General features: G+C 36.4%; 1 protein-coding gene and 1 long non-coding RNA gene across 2 annotated transcripts in view; one reads left to right on the top strand and one right to left on the bottom strand.

Annotated features, from left to right (window-relative positions):
- cachd1 (cache domain containing 1) overlaps window positions 1–19,439 on the bottom strand; it is a 119,424-nt gene that overhangs the window by 57,754 nt on the left and 42,231 nt on the right. The window contains exons 2-3 of the mRNA XM_038278375.1: window positions 8,699–8,761; window positions 1,249–1,397 (exon numbers count right to left, since the gene is read on the bottom strand). Coding sequence (XP_038134303.1) covers window positions 1,249–1,397; window positions 8,699–8,761 — 212 coding nt within the window. The remainder of the gene's footprint in view (window positions 1–1,248; window positions 1,398–8,698; window positions 8,762–19,439) is intronic.
- Window positions 11,953–12,844, top strand: LOC119778922. Its single transcript, XR_005280146.1, has 4 exons — window positions 11,953–12,175; window positions 12,274–12,337; window positions 12,543–12,596; window positions 12,808–12,844. It is a non-coding gene; the product is annotated as an uncharacterized LOC119778922 (long non-coding RNA).

The raw sequence follows: 19,439 nt of genomic DNA, 5'->3' as shown, positions 1-19,439 counted from the left end.
AAGTAGGGTTGCTTTATTCTTTTGAGCAAAGCACTTGCTTAAAAATAACTGATTTAATGACTCTGTAAAATCCCCTATATTTTAGTATACCAGCTTTCTCAATTATTGGGATTCGATTTTCTACTTATAGGGACAAAAATGAAGGAAAAGAAGTGAGTTTGTAAAATGTATTTCATGAGCTATTTCTCAAATCATTTTACCATCTTGTGCAAATCCAAAAATGAGAGCAATGAAAGCAGGAGAGCTGAGTTTTCTTTCTCCCTTTGGGGAAAAGACTTTGAAGCTCAGAGATCCATCAGTTTGGTGCATCCATCACCAACACTTCCATAATGACTCGCTGCATTAGGCAAAAATGTTTTTATATACATCTTTATTCCTTAATGTTTTTACTCTTGTCATTCTATTAAAGTTGTAGAATCCTGTTTTTTTTTTTTTTTTAGAAAAACGTTAAAACGGGTCTATGTTGAACGCTTGGTAACGCTTCAGGTGGCTCTGAGCCCGACCCACTTTCTGTATGATGGGAGGAAAGACAGGTGACCCAGCAGCCTGTGAAGTCCGCAGTGCAAAAACTTCAGAGAGATGTGACTAGTTCCATCCGCTGATAAAGGGGAGGGAGATGGAGGGAAATGGAGAGAGGAGGGGATGAAGGGCAGAGACAGCTGTGGCTCTGTAGATTAGCACTGAAAACTGTGGCCTTTTTTTCTGTGCTCAGCTTTTGAACTGTATTTTCGCCTGCTGGGGTCCATGATTGGCTGAGAAGGCTGGTCGATAAGACTGGGCCAATTTTTAACCCAGCAATATATTTAGTCTCATTTCGACTTTCATAAAAGTGAACAGAAGCCTGCAGCACTGGAACTGTATTTAAACACCCCCATCATTAAGCAGACGTAGTTATTAGTATTTTATTATACAGACAACAATTTGTTTGATGGTGACACTGCCAAAAGCTGTAGGTGTCTGTGTGTCTTTCTACAGTGCAGAGTTTTGATGCATGAAGTCAGAAAATTGCTGCCAAGTTTTACTCCGAGCCTTTTCTCCTCCACGCTGTAAAATGTGATGTAAAAGGGTATGACGAATCCTGTGATCATCTAAACATGTCTAAACCAATGATGTGTTTTTGTAGATGAATGGGAGGGCTAACTGCACAGAGGGCGTTTACACACAATTATAAAACATGCAGCGCTTCAGTCCTGAAAGACACGCAGACATTTTCCAGTTGTTTTTGTTTTTGAGACAAAAGTGACTCACTCCATCATGGATGCAGGTATGGAGCAGCAGTCCTGGATCGCCGTCAGTGGAGAGGTGAGGTGGGCGGTGTAGGAAGCCTCCACCACCTGTTTGTTTCTGTTTACCACATCCAGGTAACGGTTAAACTTTTCCCGAATCTTCTTGGCCAGCTGCATAAAGGAAACAACAAAAAATGTCAATGCAGTAGTCAGAAAAGGGAAATAATTATACTTTTAAGCAAACTATCCGCATTGGTCTCCACTTTATGCTAATATAAAGAGGTCATATTGACGGACTTACAAGAGATGATTTTACATTTGCCTTTCTTATGCTCATTTTGCCACCAAACTTTTTCACTGCCTTGAGGTTTAAATGTAAACAGAACCACGTTACCTTTAGGTATAAATTTAATATACTTCATTATAGGATTGGTTCATCAAATAAAACATTTCTGGGGCCTTAAAAGTATATTTTTATGAAGAAAAAAAAACCTAAAACAGTCTTTCTTCTTTTAAATAACCAACAGGCAGTGGATTAGCATGTATATGGAGTGACTTCTGTTCCATTATAGCAAGTAATAATTAACTTTAAGTTGATTCAAGTGAAATTAGAGGCAGAGGGGGTATAAAAAAAACATAGAATTTACATTAATCAATGTCCGTTCTCTGGCTGTTTATACAGGCAGGTTTATTTGGTGGAGGGTTTATGTTTCTAGTTAATATAGTTAGTTTGGAAATTTGTGTTTGGTTTGGTTGATTTGGTTAACTAGTCTTTTTTGTGTTTATTTGGTTGATTCATTTATTGTTGTTTGTCAAATGTCTGAAATAAATTCCTATTCATTCATTCATTCATTCATTAATTCATTCATTCATTCATTCAAGCAAAGAACACATTTTGTAAATGGAAATACAAAAAAAGGAAACCAGAAATGAAACTTTGAAACATGTTTTATTAAAAAAAAAGGTTTTGTAATAAACTATGCTGTTTTCTAAGATTTTTTTCAAATAATTATATTTTTTCCAGTTTTATTTCATATTTTGTTTCTACTTTCAGTTTTTAATAATTTTAATCTACTGATTTTAATATTTCAATTATTTCAGATTGAGTTTTAAAAATAGCAACCTTTTCAAATTGCATTTGACAGATCTCATTCTCTTCAAATGAATGCTCACTCTTAAGATGCACATTAAGAGATAAAAATGTTGCTAACGTCCTGCTGACCAATGGAAATGCATTTTAATTCCTGAATCCAGAGGAAAGCCTGCAATCAGAAATGAAGAGAAAGAGATCTGTGATCTAAAATGAATGCAATGTGAAAAACTTTGAAATAAATTAAATATAGATGAAGTTTTGTATATAAAGAATAATGAATCAATAATTTGCAGGAAGAAAATCGGAGAAAACAGCAAGTTAAAAATGTTTTTTTTGTATTAAGAAGTGTATCAAAGTTTCATTTCTGAATTGCATTATTTACACATTTCAATTTAAAAATTTTTTTCTTTTTACTTGAAAAAACAATACAACAAAATTCAACCCATATATGGGCTGCTTAAACCTGGATAAAAGTAGTCTGCCATAATAAGAGATTAATCAAAACATCGGTTGTGATATAACAAACATTCCCTTTACGAAATAAATGTTTTCAGTTGAAGATGTTGAAACTTTGTCCCATATGCTTCCCGTGTGTTGTTTTGTCTTCAAAGCCGAATCTCTCTACAACATGGAACCCAGAAATCAAAGGGTTGCTTAAACATCCATGTGCATAAACATTACTAGTCAGCTGAGTAAGCAGAGGGAAAGTCATCATGGATAAAAACAGAAACATGATGGATGATAAACTTCAACAATGCGAACTTATCTCTATGGTTCACAGTAATTTAGATATAAATAAGAAAATCCACCGTGAAAAACAAAAGTAACCCGATCTAGATCTGATTCAAATATACAACCTCCAACCATCTTTCATGTGCTTATGTAAGCAACAGACTAATAAGCATTAATTTCATGTTCATGTTTTCTCATGGCCAAAACATAACTAAAAAAATAAGGATTTTGCTAAATGGCTGGTGAAATCAAATTGGAAAAAAAGAAGCAGACTGAAGAAAACTTCCCAATGACTACTAGTTTGACTCGGATGCATAAATGCACACCTCATTGTTCAAGTGTCTGAAGGAATCTGTGACGCTATTGAAAACAATTACTTCAGAAGACAAACAATTTCTTTAACTATATTAAAGACAAAACAAAGTTTATGTATGATTTAGAAATTATTTAATGATTAAGAAAAGAAAGACGATGTAGAGAAGCAAAAGATGAGAGAGCTACTTATTCCAGAGAAAATTGCACAAAACATTTAATAATACAGATTTCGATGCAAAAAAAGGTCCTATTTGTTAACATGAGACATTACAGGAAAAATCCCCAAGACATTGTGGTTTCCACAAGCACAGAATCATCTAATAAACCTTTCTGAGGACAGATGAAAGCTTTATTCCGGAGTAACTGGACCCTCTTTGTTCACATCCCATAATTACTGCTGCTTGTAAAAAAAAGCCTGTGACTGAAGCCAGGAAGAGAGGAAAAAAACGGAGACCCCCGGCCCACTGACCGCTCGTACACCTAATCAGCCAGCCGCTATTCCAATTTGGGCCCTAATAGGGGCCTGAGGCGCAGCCTGCAATTACTGGCGCTCCACCTCTAGGAACCCAGACAGCATTACAACTTTGACTCCTCTGTACATGGAATTGTAGACTTCATGGTGATTAGCTAATGTGATCTGTGCTTTGAATATGGATCAATTAGAGTTCAGCCGAGGAGGGTGTTTGTGACTGTGGGGGTGGGCAGGGTAAGAACCCCAGAAGGCTCAGCTCAAGTTGACTTAAATGAAACGAAAATGCTTTTTGTGGTTCAAGTTAAAGCATAGATCTCAGTCTGTTATGGTAGAGCCAAAAACGATCAGTTTCACCAAACTCCCCAGAACACTGAGCTCTGCTCTCATGTAGAACGGTGGGACGTGATCCGCTCCAAGTGGTTACTGGATAGACTGTTCTGCTAGTCTGCTTTCTGCGACAGACATAAAGAAAACATGGGTAGATAGCACTGCCGCCTTGCAGCAAGAAGGTTGTGGGCTCGATTCCCGGCCCAGGGTCTTTCTGCTTGGAGTTTGCATGTTCTCCCTGAGCATGCGTAGGTTCTCTCTGGGTACTCTGGCTTCCTCCCACAGACCGAAAAACATGACTGTTAGGTTAATTGGCTTCTCCAAATTCTCCTTAGGTGTGAGTGTGTGTGAATGGTTGTCTCTGTGTTGCCCTGCGATGGACTGGCGACCTGTCCAGGGTGTACCCCCCCTCTCGCCCATAGACAGCTGGAGATAGGAACCAGTAGGGATGGGGATCGTTAATATTTATTGATATCGATACCTTTATCGATACTCCTTATCGATCCGAGTCTTTATCGATACCACTATCGATACTTTTCTGTTATTTGGTGGAAAGACGATGCAACAAAATTTTTTTAACAGAACTGGTATTGCTTTTATTGCTTAACAAGTGAGCATAACAAAAACGTTTCTAGCCTTCAATAAACATGGCTAATGTAATAGGCCACTTCGAAATGACATAAAACTAACTAGAATACATTTTCACAATTGTTGGTTAATGTATTGTCTACTGTCACTTTTCATCATGTTTTTAGTGATTAGGAAAATATTTAACAAATAAATTGTATTTTAAATTAAATGTATCTGTTAATAAATGTTGGCATCAGTAGTTTAATTATATATAGAGCAATATACAACTGTATTACTCATGTTTCTCGCCAAAAACAAAATTTCCCGTTTTTCTTTACGTTACACATGAACGCATCATGATAACCTAATTGTCGTTTTACTGAGCCGATCTGAACACATCATCACGCAGCACGTCTGAAACTTTATTTACTTTTCAAGCTAACTAGCTTGTATGCTGCCGATTACAACACGGATTTCACAATTACTATTTTTAACTGACCGGACAAGCTACAAAGTCTGTGTGCGCGCTCACCAGTGGTACTCTGAGTGGATGATGAAGACGTGGTGCGGCGGCAGCAGCAGGAGGAGTCTTTTCTGTTCAGCCATCCTCGAGTCGCGAGCGAAGTTACAGTAACTGCCAGACTTCACTTGTTTTACTTTTAATATCTGTTTGCTTACAATTTCATTCCAAAACATTGGTGGACATGCTGCAGTGATTGGATTGATTACAATTATGTTACAGGACCTCCGGGAGAAAAAAAAAAAACGACCAGACTCGATAGTGGTATCGATAAGCCCAAACGTTATTGATTTTCGGGTTTTGAAAAAAGTGGAACCCGGGTCCTTGATGGAACCGGGTTTTGATCCCCATCCCTAGGAACCAGCACCCGTTGTGACCCCACTTGGGAAAAAGTGTGTCAGAAAATGGATGGATGGATAGAGACAATTTATACCTTTTTGCTTAAAACTAGTTTCTTCCCTAAATGTTAGAGATGCACCAATCTGGTACCACGATGGTATATTGGCTCAGATATTTTTTATTTAGCTGACTTTATATAGGAGATCCAAGCCAGTGCACTTTATATGGAGCTATTATTTATTTTTGCTGCTTATTTGTTAATAAATTATATAAAGTACATTTATATCTGTGTTAATTTGTTCCCTTTTTGTAAACAAAGTTTATGTCAAAGACAAGGCCTTCACTCACAGGGCAACATAGTGTTCAGATTGGTATCAGATATTGGCGAATTTGCTAAGCCTAGGTATCTATTGGATACCCAGTGGGGAGGATTGTGAAAAGGGTCTGGAAAAACAAATGATAATAATATTCATAATGGGCTTATATTGTAGTGTTCATTTTGATCAATTAATCTGAAAGATTTTAATGTGTAAAAGAAAAAATCACTGCAATTTATTTCTGGAATTGCGGGAGGCGGAAACCATTGTATTCTGTTCCTTATACAACCGTTAATCTGACATTTATGTCTTAAGTGTAGCCTGCTGGGAAAAAAAGGGGGTTAAGAAGGAGGATCTTCAGCTATATTTGAAAAACCAATCTCTAAATAATGATTAAACAATAATTTCAAGACAAGTTCAGAACAATTAAAAATACTAGGTGATTACTTCTTTAAATAGATGTTGAACTGATAAGTTTTGTTAGAATATCTATTTGGCTTTTAATTATTCATGATTAATGTTTTTTTTCTAATTACTCTTGTTCTTGAGGCCATCTCTCTCTAGTTTAATTTATCAAGTCATAAATGGAAGCCAATGTCACTGAAACAAAGTTAGCTATGTCTCAGCTAATATTGATTTAAATACATTAAATATTAGGGGTGAGTACTATGAGGAGTGATACTTATCCATATCACGATATTGCAATATCTCTATAAATTGCAATATTTTTCCAGGCTATCAAATTAAATGAAAAGATACAAAAGGCAGCATGTTCCCTAGAAGATATTAATCATATAGTTATTTTGGTATCCATGCTGTTTGGGGTTTGAGTAAGTCCACGTCTCCACTGTGACAGCCTCACATATAGATATTGTGCTGCACCGCACAGCAACAGGCTCCACAGCTCTATCTGCCAGAGCCGTGGTGCAGAGGGAGCCCATTTTCCCCTCATTGTTTCAGGTAAAAATTTATTTTTTTTGTTTTTTAAATCAACATTAGGGAACTGAAAGATCTAGATTATATTGCAGAGCTGAAAATCCCTATTTATCGACTTCAATTTTTTCCCATATCCCTATTAAATATAGTGCATTTTAAAAATAAAATCTTTAAAAAACAAGAATTTGGTCACACTGTAACCTAAAATATAAAATGGGGATTATCAATTTCATTTATTTTCAACTTATTACGAATATGTGTAATAAGAATATCGTCCATACAAAATCAGGAATATTATATCATTACAATCAATTATATCTTTTTGTTGTAAATGAGTAATTTCATATGCCCCTCAGGTTAAGCACTGCACTCAAATTGTGCTAAATTAGAACAAATCCTTGAACATACAGATTTTTAACAAACATTTGACTTATGGCAAAAGGATAATTCAATCTAATGAATCCTTTTTACAGCAAAAACTTGGTCAAACCAGGATGTCCATGTATGAACACCTGCCTCAGAGACGAAGTTGAAGTTGTGTTCACAGAACACCCAGAAGTACGCCATTTATTGACAATTATACAACCATAAAAATCCAAATAAATTAAAGCTTCTCTTACATAACTTCTAGGGCAATTCTAAAAAATCATTCTATTTTCTCAATGCAAATAAACCATCTCAAATTCAAAGATAACCACTTTGACAACAAATGCTAAAGAGTAGAACAATGAGACACAGTCAGCCACAGAGAGGGGGAGTCTGCGTCGTTACACGGAGACAGATGTCTGCACAGCAGTCTGAATAATTAATTTCCACCAGGAGAGTATCGCAGAAGATGCCGATGGCACCTCTTTGTGGCTCCTTGTCCTTTTTTTTCTTACTTCTCCCTTCTCAACTGTGCCTCTGCAGAAACCCTCCCTAATTGAGCCCGGCCTTGGCTCAGGGACACATCCCCTCTGCCTAGAGCGCACCAGCGAGCCAACTATGTCAGAGCTATAATCTGAAGTAGTCAGAGCCAACCTCAGGAGGGTTACGCTGAGAATTTATGGGACCTATTTAGGCTGGCCACTGAAATAAATACTCCAACTGTGGAGTTGAAGCCACTTTTAGAGAAGATACTTATTCAAACCATAAACGTTAATGCTCCAAATTAGATTTCAGCTTGCTAAACAATCCAAATTTTTTTTAAATCTATATCTTTAAAACCAAATTTAGCTGCCTGTGAAACATTAAACACCAGCAAAGGTGTGAAACACTGTACCCTGCTCACACATACACACCTCCATGCGCTGACACAGACGGATACAAACAGAGAAATGCAAACAATCGTCAACCTGTCTGTTCTTGCTGGTGGCTGTTTACCACTGTGGTGTATATTGTCACTTTTCCAAGATCCTCTGACGCACTAGAGCAAACACAAACACACACTTTTACACACCGTGCCTGCTCTCAATTAGGTCTGATTTGACACAGGGTGCCGGAAATTCCAAGCAGATTTCTTTTTCCACTATAAAAACCAAAATGAGGCACAGAAATTTGACATTTGCATTAAAGGCAGGCGAGTTAAGAAAAGTGTTTCATTTTAGCAACAGCTCATTATTCTGTTTAACCCTTGGTCCAAAGCTTTGAGGGGGATGTATAGCCAGAGAGGGAGGAGGAAAAATAAATCAATAAGACACCAAACTTCCAAGCTACAGAGACAGCAGACAGAATTTTCATAAACCCCCTGATGTCTGTGCTCGTGCTGCTAAAGCGAAAACAATGCCAGACCACAGACAGACATCCACAATGCTACATGCATGCACAGACAGGCAGGACAAGCACACACATACACAGCACTTTGTTACCAACCTGCTGAACTTCTGTCTCTCCGTTTGACGTCTTCTCCGTGTAAACAAAGGTGTTGAAAATCCTCTGCAGAGAAAAAGAGAAAAAGAGAAAGATTATACCATAAGAACCAGAATCCAGCATTTATATATTCTGATTATGTAGTTGCATCTAATTTAAATTCACAATAAAGGGTATGTGTTAGGGCTTAATATTAGTGAAGCATCTTCTCCATCTTTGTGCTGATAATTGTTAATTGTCATGTTACTATTATACTATTAGTACTCATTATATTATTACTACTTGATAGAATTTGTGGACCACTATTGGAGGGCCTGGAAAACTGTGCTGGCATTTCTGATACAGTACTTGAATGGTTTTAATCCTACTTGAAGGATGGGGGCTTTTTGTGTCAGTAGATAAAATTACATCAAAGACCAAAATCACATGCGAGGTTCCTCAAGGGCTCATCTTGGGGCCCTCTGATTAAACATCTACAAGCTCCCTGCTATCTCAGATTTCAAAAAAGTTAAAAAGAAAAAAACAAGGTAAGCTACCATAACTATGCAGATGACAGGCCCACACTGGTCATCTTTTAAGGAGGGCTGCCCCTAATTTCGCCGTGCAAGGGCCGGCCCTCCTTAATACATACTGGCCCAAACGCTTACTCTCCGGCCGATGCGCCTACGTACGACAGCAAATTACACAAGGAGCTCAAGAAGTAATACAATGTTAATTACCTACATGATGTACGCAGTATACATAGCCCTTCCTTGTGACTGTTGGCATATGGTGTAATTTTCAATTTCTTCAAACTTTGCAACAAACTAAATTATAATAAAACTAAAATGCTTTCTTTGAACCAAATTACGATGTTCCTCTTATAATTGGCGAATTTATGTTCTAATATTTTGCAAAAATATGTTGTGTGCATGATGGTGGGCCGGTGTAGACGGAAAAATGCCAGGGCCGAAAATTGTTCCCAGTCCGAGCCTGATCACAGCCGTATATTAGTTTACCATGAACCTAATGAAATGCTGGTTAAATGCATGGAACAAGGGATGTGCCAAAAAAAAAAAAACTCAATAAAAAAAAAAACTAATCAGAGCTGAAAGAAAAAAAAAAGGAAAAACTGAGAAGTAATCAAGAGTTGATTACAGCTTCAATTACTTTAGGTATAATCCATTGATCAGGCCTCATGAAGTGATAAGACTCGGACCTTGTAATGCCCTCAAAGCACAATAAACCACAAACGTAATAAAAATATGCAGTTTTTAATGTAATATTCCGGCAAACATAATACATTTCTCACATAAGTAATAGCTGCTGACTATTAAAAATATAAGCAATTTCCCACAAACTTAATTACATTTGCAAAGATTTATTGCATTTATGGGAACACAAATAATTTTTTTCAAATTGTCATTGTGTTTTTTGTTTGACTGTCGTTGCCTAAAGATGTTCCTTCACTGCTTAGTGCTCCCCCATTCTAAGTGAGCAAGAAAATGAAATCCAACATAAACTATAAACCAATGATCAATAAAAACTTTTCTGTAGGCCCACCACTTTGAGTCGGACTGAGTCTGCATACCCTTCATTCGTTTTCAATTTAAAACCAACCTTGAATTTCTTTAAATACAGAAAAACAGAAAACAGCTAATTCTATTGTTTTTTTGTCTATTTTATCACCATACTTGGTTAAATATATTAAAAAACAAACAAATAGGGAATACATTTATTTTTATTCCGCTTTTTTCCTGGCTCCTCTAGCAGCTAAGCCTGCTGGACGCTGGTAGGGCTACAACGAACAATTATTTTGCAAATGTATCAATCTGTTGATTCTTTTTTTCGATTAATCTATTAATAATTGGATAGTCAAAGGTTTGTTAAAGAAGACTTTTTACAAAGTTAAACCAAGTGACACAAAAATTTTTCCACTTGAGGAGTTCTGGGTAGGGAATATTGACAGATGAAAAGGTCTTTTTATCTTAAATGCAAACTTTTTTACAATTTTGGCATAGTTACTGTTCTAAGTGGGTTGCTCTCTCAGCTAAGGCATCTTTTAGAGTCTCTATACTCCAGTTAATAAAGAATTGATTGCTAAATTAGTTGACGATTATTCCAATAATCGATTAATCAAGATTTGTTTAATTATTTCAGCCCTAGACGCTGGATGTGGAAGCTGGCTTTATTTAAAAAAAAAAAAAAAAAGAAAAAACAAGATCAGCTCTCCTGTTACAAGCTACTTTTCAAACCTAGAATTGAAAAAAATCACTATGAAGTCAGTTTTATAATAAAAACATTTAGAAATGTAAGAGTTGCATTTGGACAAATAATCTATGTTTAATAAAATATGAGTGTCCTTAAAAGAAGTTCTGCAAATGTCCTCATTCAGCACATCAAAGAGCGCTACAGATGGATAAATAATCCTACAGGAAGAAGAACATGTGGCGGCCCAAATTATATATTAGCCTTGGCTTCATAACAATGAAACTCACCAATGTGCAACAGCCCTGCTTTCCAACATTGCCACAGCTAAAGACACACCTGCCTTAAAAGGGCATGTGTTGTGAATTGGCGCTATATAAATAAACTGAATTTGAAACTGAAATTGAAAATTGAATTATTCACCAAGGAGGTTTGATTTGATCGGCACAAGTAAGAAAGAATATCCCTGATTCAGAAATTCAAATCTTATTAGTTTCTTCCATTTTGCTGGGAAGCCAGAGCATCGTTTTATATCCGAAGATTTTTTTAAATTATGTTTTACAAATGCATTTATACATTTGCGGGAAGTTATACATTTTCATACGAACTTAGTAAATCTCTGCAAACTAAGTAGTTATTAAATTTGTTGGAAATCACTTTTGTTTCCAGTAGGCTTTAGCTATTACATTAGTGGGAAATGTATGTTTGTGTGATTATATTAAAAGCTGCATATTTCAGTTATGTCTGTGGTTTAATACGCTTACAGGCATTAAAGACCTGAACCTCCATAAGTACAAAATGACAAAATTTCTACACAGCACACTAAGAATACAATGCAGGAAAACATCTTGCTAAAGTCACTGCAGCTTGAAGTGGTTTTACAAACTACTGAAATGTACTCCAACTTCATATTTTTATGTAGCTGTAATGTGCAATTTAAACCTTTTCTCAAATTACACATTTGCATATGCTAAAAGACTAGCCTGGCCAGGCTGCCAGACGTAAACAGTCTGGCAGCAGTTAGAGTCCAATTTCAGAGGCAGGGAGAAGGACCTCGCTGCAGAAAACAGAAAGGGGCGGGGACGGACCTTTCCGTCAGTCCCATACCTTATTTGGAAATGGGACTATTGCATTCCGGAAATGAAGGGGGCGCTATTTTCATAATCACTAGTATAAATGCCTTAAAGACGCGGGGTTAAGAGGAAAGGAAGAAGAAAGAAAGAAGTTTGAAAAGTTTTTGCACTGGTGTTCGTCACATGATCCATAATGCAAAACCCACAAAATCACCAAAAGGTAATTTTACCTTCTTAAAATTTTTTTCACATAGTAAATTAATACGCTTTTCTAGATTCAGTTTTTTAAGAAAACCTTCAATTTGTCCTTTTTAAAAGGTCCAGAGAAGAACTACAAAAGGAGAGAAAGCGGAAAAAAGTTGATGAGAGGGCAAAATGTGAGGTAAGCTGTAGCTAAAATTCATCACTTTGTTGTTTTAAGTCATAGAATTTGTATTATGTCCATTCACAGTGTACTTTTGTTCTATGCTTATTTTTTTTAAGTCTGAAAGAAAATCAGGATAGAAGAATTAAAAGGGTTGAAGCAGTTTTGATGTTATTTGGACTTGCATTCATCTTTCACTTAGAACATATCTGTATTTTTACAGACTCTGTGTGCTGATGACCACACCTATGCCAAAGGAGCCGAGGCACAAATTGAGGTTCATTTTTTTAATTTTCACATAACTAGTAATTTTGATTTGTGTATCTTTATGTGCAAATGAGACTAAAACCCTAAATTATTTTTATTTTTTATTTTTATTATTAAAATTCATTATTTGGACAACTTTTTTTTATATCATTAGAGATGAAAGGATAAGATACTGAGAGATATAAAGTATTAATTATTGTTTAATGCTCTTCACCATGCAGGTAGAAAGGATACAGCCAATCTTACGGGAAAGATTCATTCATAATCATATGTATCATCCATTCTTCCTGTATGACAGTCTTGCAATGCACCTGTTTTTTATTTTGTTTGTTTTTTTATTTTTTTATTTTCAGATGCGGAGGAGAGGAGAGTACCCTCGTTACTACTGTGATGGCATACCTGGACTTTGCCCTGAGTCCCAACATTGAATTCAAAGAAAATATAAGTTGCTTTCCAAAATCTGTCACATATTGTTAGTTTTTTTGTGACATGCCATTTGAAATCGTTTCTGATAAAGAATATTCACCTTTTGACTTGTGCAGTCCTCCTTTTTCATAATGTGTTCTTTCAATATTATTTACATTTTTGAAAGTTCATTTTGTTGTAGCTCAGTTGATTTACATCATTTAGTTTTCATAGAAATGGTGTCGTTTCCACAAAGTTACATTGTGGCTGTAATTTGTTGGAGAGACAGTAGAACCAATAAAGTAGTTGTAAATATATTGTAACAGCATTGTTTAACAATTGGAAAATTTTAAATGCAAGCAAAGCTAATAACTTGCAATATACAATGTTTCCTATACATTTTTGAACAATGACTGGAATCAATACAAATTTTCTTTACAAACCTGACATACAGACGAGTTGTTTATGTTTTAACAGTTAGAATCAACTTGTTTTATGTAATAAAAAATAAGTTGCAGAAACATATTCTTCAGATACAAACATAAGATTAAACGAGCAAAGCGAAGGTGTAATCAGGGTGGAGGTGATGGAAGCTCAGGTGAGGAGCAGTTGCACACATCAAGCTGGACTTTATGAAGGGTGAAGGACTTGAGACCGGCGCCGTTAGGCTGGGAGGGAGGCACCTGAGCAGGTGATTGGCTGAGCAGTTGAGATGAAGACAGACTTTATTCAAAAAGGTTTTCATGTAGAAAAAAGATCATTCTCTCTGGTGGTTACCAGTACAGTGTCTACTGCCGGGATCAGAAAGTTGAAGATTATTGTCAAATGAACTTTCTAAAACCTACTTTCTGTGCGAGTCTTTCCAGGTTGAAGCTACATTTAAGGTTTTAATTAATCACTTTGGGTTTTGCTACAATTGGATATTCATGTTTTTGGAGTGCAGTTTATGAATTTATTGCAATTGATAAAATTAATATGGTATTTCTAAATGGAATAGTGGGACACCAGTCAGTTTACTAGTTGAGCTGGAGTCCTTATAGGAGACATTATGGTCAATAATGATAATAATTGAGCCAGGTCACCTGCAACCAAGTATATTCTAGTTACCGAATGGCACTTGTTAAAAGTTCAAAAGTCCTTTGGTTTGTTTGTAAATTATATTCACAATGAGAATAATAAGAAAAAATATTTGGCAAATAAACAACAAAAGTGCACCGTGAGTGGACGTACTAAGTTGGCCAAAATTGTCGACTAAATGTTTTACAGACCAAACCTCTTTTCCATCTAGTTCTTATTAAATAAGCCAAAGGCTATTATATTTTAGATTTTAACTTATTTATTTTAAGAGTACCGTTCACAACATCAAAATATATTATTTGAACTTCAGCACCAGCATGTATTTGTTTATATCTGTTTTCTTAATCAGCGATGGACTGGGGATCTGTCCAGGGTCAGCAGCCTTCATGACCCCACTTGAGGATAATTCATAAAAATTAATGGATAGATAAATGTGCTCTTAATGTAATGTACATTTGTCTCCAAAATATTGATTTTATTTCTCCATAATGATTCCTTATTGTTGCTTATTTTAGATTGTTTGTTACTAATATAATTTTAAATAAAGATTTCAAAATAAAAAAGAGACATACCACGTGACAGACATACCACGTGACATATCACGTTTTGTAGCCATTTCTTTACTGTTTAATTAGTATTTTTAATGTTGAAAGTGTTCTTGGGTGTTTTGAAAGGCGTTGTCAAATAAAATACGTTATTATTATTATAATTATTATGAAACGGTCGGTACAGGAAATAGTGTCACTAGCGCCCCCGTCAGTTCCGGAATGAAATGGTCCCATTTCCATATAAGGTATAAGACTGACAGTGGTCCGTCCCCGCCCCTTTCTATTTGCTGCAGCGAAGTGTAGTTCGAGGCAGGACTAACAGAGTGAGAAGAAGCAGGTTAGAACCAGATATATAGAGATGTGTCACAAAAACACCTTTTTGAAGACACCTTTTGAAAACCCGGTGGGTTTTAAGTGGGGGTAATAATTCAGAATGCATAACATTCCACCGGTAAAATTTTTACCAGCAGGTGGCGCCATTGTGCGCAGCTCCAAGTTGACACCAAAAGTTCCATAACCCACAGCTCTGGAACTGTTATAGCTAGAGGTCTGAAATCTTCTGCATTTGTGGTTGACATGATGTAGAACAAATAATACAATAAAACCTGCTCTTTTCTCAAGAATGTCTTTATTACTGCTGTTTAAAAGAGACCTGTCATTTCCGAGAATAAAAAAAAAACTGAATCATGTTTGAACTGATGCAGGTTGGTCTGTGTTCTAGTCACCCAATTTTAATTTATATATTAGGAAACTAGAGAATGTTAGCTTTCAGATAATGTATTGCACATGTAATTGGGGCATACAGTTCCTAAGTTATTAGCTTTTCCATTTGGGTATGCAAAATAGGCGAAGATTACCCAAAATGAGGTGGATGTTAAGAGGTTATTTGTTAAGTTTTTTAAGTTATATGTTGCTCATTCTGTACAAAATAGAGAAATCATAAAACACTGTTCTGTTGCAAATGTAATCTTGACTTTTATGGTTACAGAAAAGTGCTGCCACATTATGGGGAACTCTGGTGTAAAGCATAAAACTCCCATCTCTCACGCTGTGATTGGCCCGGTCTGAGCCTTCACAGACTGACCAGCTGTGAATTAAAAACAAGGTGTAAGTCAGTCTGGCTGTTATACAAAAAAAAAAAAAAAAATAGAATAAACTTACAAAACAAATGTCATAGAATACATTTGTTTTTGCAGATATTCAATAATAACAGTAACAAAAGATCAACAATAACCCTAAATAAATGGTATAACCCCCACCACCACTCTGGGAAAACAATTTTCCTTTGCTTTAGTTTACTGCTTAACATGGAAAATGTGTCACCCGAGTGCCGTTTAGCTTCATGTTTTCTTTAGCCCAGCTTGCAGGGTGATGTTACATTTCCACATTTACCTTCCAGGCTGGGGAGATTTAGAAGCCCCTGGTGTATACTAAGTGAGCAGGAAGCTAAGTGAGTAGGAGTGGTGCATGCAGACAGAGAGAAAATAAGTAGTGGTGTGATCTTACTACTCAGAAAGCCCCAGAGCTGTCTGATGAATGTGCACCTGCTAAGACACATAAACATACAATAACAAACATCCTTTCCTTCAAATGGTCTCTATAATGTGCAGCTAAGTACACATGGGTTTTCTCAAGCTTAGGCAGTAGTACTCTGTGGTAACAAACAGAGGAAAACTAATGTTTGTGTTTTGGCAGCAGGTAGGCAGGTGGTTCACTCTGGGATGTCCAATCAACACACAAATTGTCTGGTTTCTACACTGCAGCCATTTCCTGCTGTCTGTCCACACCTTCTGTATGCACATTCTACCACCCATCACCTTACCCAAAGCGCTCTTAAATTTAAACTCTTCCAGATATTTTTTCTTATCTTTATTTTTATTACACTAACAATAACCAAAAATAATAGGAAACAAAAAAATTATCTCTGCTTGCCTTTTTTTTTCCAGCTTCTTGTTGTTTCATTTTGTAACAAACATAAAAATTAAGGCTGCACCATGAGAAAACTACTGACACATGGAAAATGAAGGCAGTAGAAATGACATTGTTATGGTAACACACATGCGCTCAAAACAAAGCAACCTGAGTTACAACAGCTTGAATACTGAACTGTCTTCATCAACACTACACTTTATTTTTAACAAGTAAAAAAATGTAGAGACGAAAACAGTCTCCCAAACTTTCGGGATTGTTAGGAGTATGCTGGTGAAGGTTCTCAGTCATCCAGGTCAGAGTCATTCCAAAGAAATTACAAACAATCCACTGGACTTGGTTTCCAAGTTCCCATCCAGGAAGCTTTTTCAGTTCAATATGTCAGGAATAGTGTTGAGTTCGAGGTTTTATACAGTAGCCCAAAAAAGCCTTGTTTTTTTCAAAACATGCAAATTGGAATAGACGAAGGGGTCCACCCATTTGGATACTGCAGTCTAACAAACGAAGCCAAACGACCCCCTTTCCAAATGGGTGGACATAGACATGACATGAAGAAGTAAGCCTATTTTCAAAGCACAAGATGAAAAGACATCGCAGGGAAACAACAGGTGCTTACGTAGACTTCGGAGCATGCAGTAAAATCTTTACTGAGAACAGAATGATTGTCAAGACCGGAAAAGATGGACTGAACTAATATCTCGCTAAAATCAATTTAAAAAGAAACTTCAGAAATCACAGTGGGCCAAGTAATCATTAGGTAAAGCGTGTAAGCCAAAGTCTGTGCAAACAGAACAATTATCTAAATTAATTTCATTATTATTCAAATCCAAAGCAATATATGCTATTGAAAAGTCTCTGTCATCCAGGTCATAGACATTCTAATAAAGAAAGACCAGTGGATTGTTTTTTAACTTTTTTTGTAACAAAGCAATATAGTGTGAAAAAGTATTTTACTCCTTTACAAGCGCACCATCTTTGACAGAATAAGGTCGACTGAGCTTCAAGATGTTGAAGCGTAATGATCTGAACCTCCAAACTTTCCTATAGTAGATTCTTTAATATCTAAAATCACAAAAAAATACACTAATTCCCCGGTAAATTTTGATCAGAAAAGTTCCAAAATCCACATACCTTTGCCTAAACAAAGTCTTAATTGGGATCAACTGTGAAAATACAACTGCAGCAGTGTCTTATGTAATTTCATGTACCTCATACCCGATATGTATCATTACCAGTCAGTTCAGATTCTACTCCAATGAAACATGTAAGTTTTACAATGTTTTGCAGTTTAAATTCTTTTGCAACTGATTGTTCATGTTTCACCAATAAAAAGGTAGAGCTGCGTAGTTCACTCGTGCTCGTTTTCAAAGAGCTATGCCAAATATAAACTCTTCAACAACCTCCAACATGGGGGAAAATAAGCACATCCATGATTTGGATCTATCTCACACATGCTCTCTATAAACTACTTTTACATTTCAGAACAACACAAACTGAAGAAAAGGTGGAAATGAATGAGAGAGTGCCTCATTCTTCCACTGAGTCAGCAATTGTGGAAAAAAAGGGGAGTGAGAAAACTCCTGTTGTTGATTAGCCATAGGTTAGCAGTCTTTGCCCCATCGCCTCGAGTGTGTTTGTTGTCGAAGCTGGTTTGCGGTTTTCACAGCTCCAGAGCAGTCGGCGAGGAATGCTCCCCTCTGAAACCTGAGAGGCCTGAGGCTGTCTGAGTCTCTGAGGACTACTGTGATCCGTAATCAAACAAGGACACCAAAAACTGGACGGTGTCAGGGCAGAGCAAATCACTGCAAAGAATTTCTCAGAGAAAAAAAAAACAAATACAGTGACTTTCTAACAGCATTCATACCCTTGACCTCCTTTTTTTATTGCACCTTCTAACAGTAAAACTCAATGCATTTCAGTGGTATTTTAGATTTTAGACCAGGGGTCCTCAGCTTCCCCGTCCTGCACTGGGTCGGCCTTTCTGGTACATCACTGGACTGGTTTAAAACCCTGCTAGAGGACAGAGACTTTGTTATGTCATTAACTTAGATAACATTTATTGTAATTTGCTATGCAAAAAAAGAAGAGTGAGTTACTTGTGGCAGGGCTAGTTTTATTTTAAAGACTGAGTCATTGTCTCAACGTATTGATAAAACTACAAAGATAAACTTATTGGGGAAGAATTTTACCTGCTCTGTCATTAACATGGATTTTTACAGCTCAACCACAGAATCTGAGTGTAAAAGGGGCAGAATAAGGAGAACTTTCACACAGAACATCACAGCCTTTAGAGAATAACACAATGTATTTTGGCATCTAAAGCCAAGTTAAAAAGCAAAACTTCAAACAGCAAACTTAAAAGCATCCTGATCCAAACTGGGCAGCTTTCTAACAACCAAGATCCAAAGCAATGTATTCACACATAGATCGAAGAGAAGTAGCTTTTTTCCCCTTTCATTAGGCCAACTTTAAATCCATCCAGTTTGGGGTTAATCCCAGCCACAAATGAATGGTTTGCAGGAATGGCTCAATTCAGGGGAAGATCATACTAAGAGTTACAAAACCAAATCCCAGAATCTGAGTGTTTGTGACAGCATCACAAAGTTTGTTGATAAATCATTGCAAAGCATGTGAATACCTGAGCAACTAAGGATGTTCTTGACCTCATAACTTAGATTGGATAGCTTTTTTCTCTCTGTTGATTTTTTGGAGTCCTCTGCTAATTTTCAATCCATTTATTCCTCATTATGTTCATTTACGGTTAGCAGGTTGAAGATAATTTCACTAAATGATTGCCTTTGCCACTTGACCTCCTCTACTCCAACAAACTCTTTTTGTCTGATGTGAGACTTTAATTCTTAGTGAAGCGGTGGAAATGGAAGATGGCTAATGAG

This window comes from Cyprinodon tularosa, unplaced genomic scaffold, assembly GCF_016077235.1.
Source record: "Cyprinodon tularosa strain WSP-4 unplaced genomic scaffold, ASM1607723v1 ctg140, whole genome shotgun sequence".
Lineage (NCBI taxonomy): Eukaryota > Metazoa > Chordata > Actinopteri > Cyprinodontiformes > Cyprinodontidae > Cyprinodon > Cyprinodon tularosa.
This window is presented reverse-complemented; position numbering and strand designations above follow the sequence as displayed.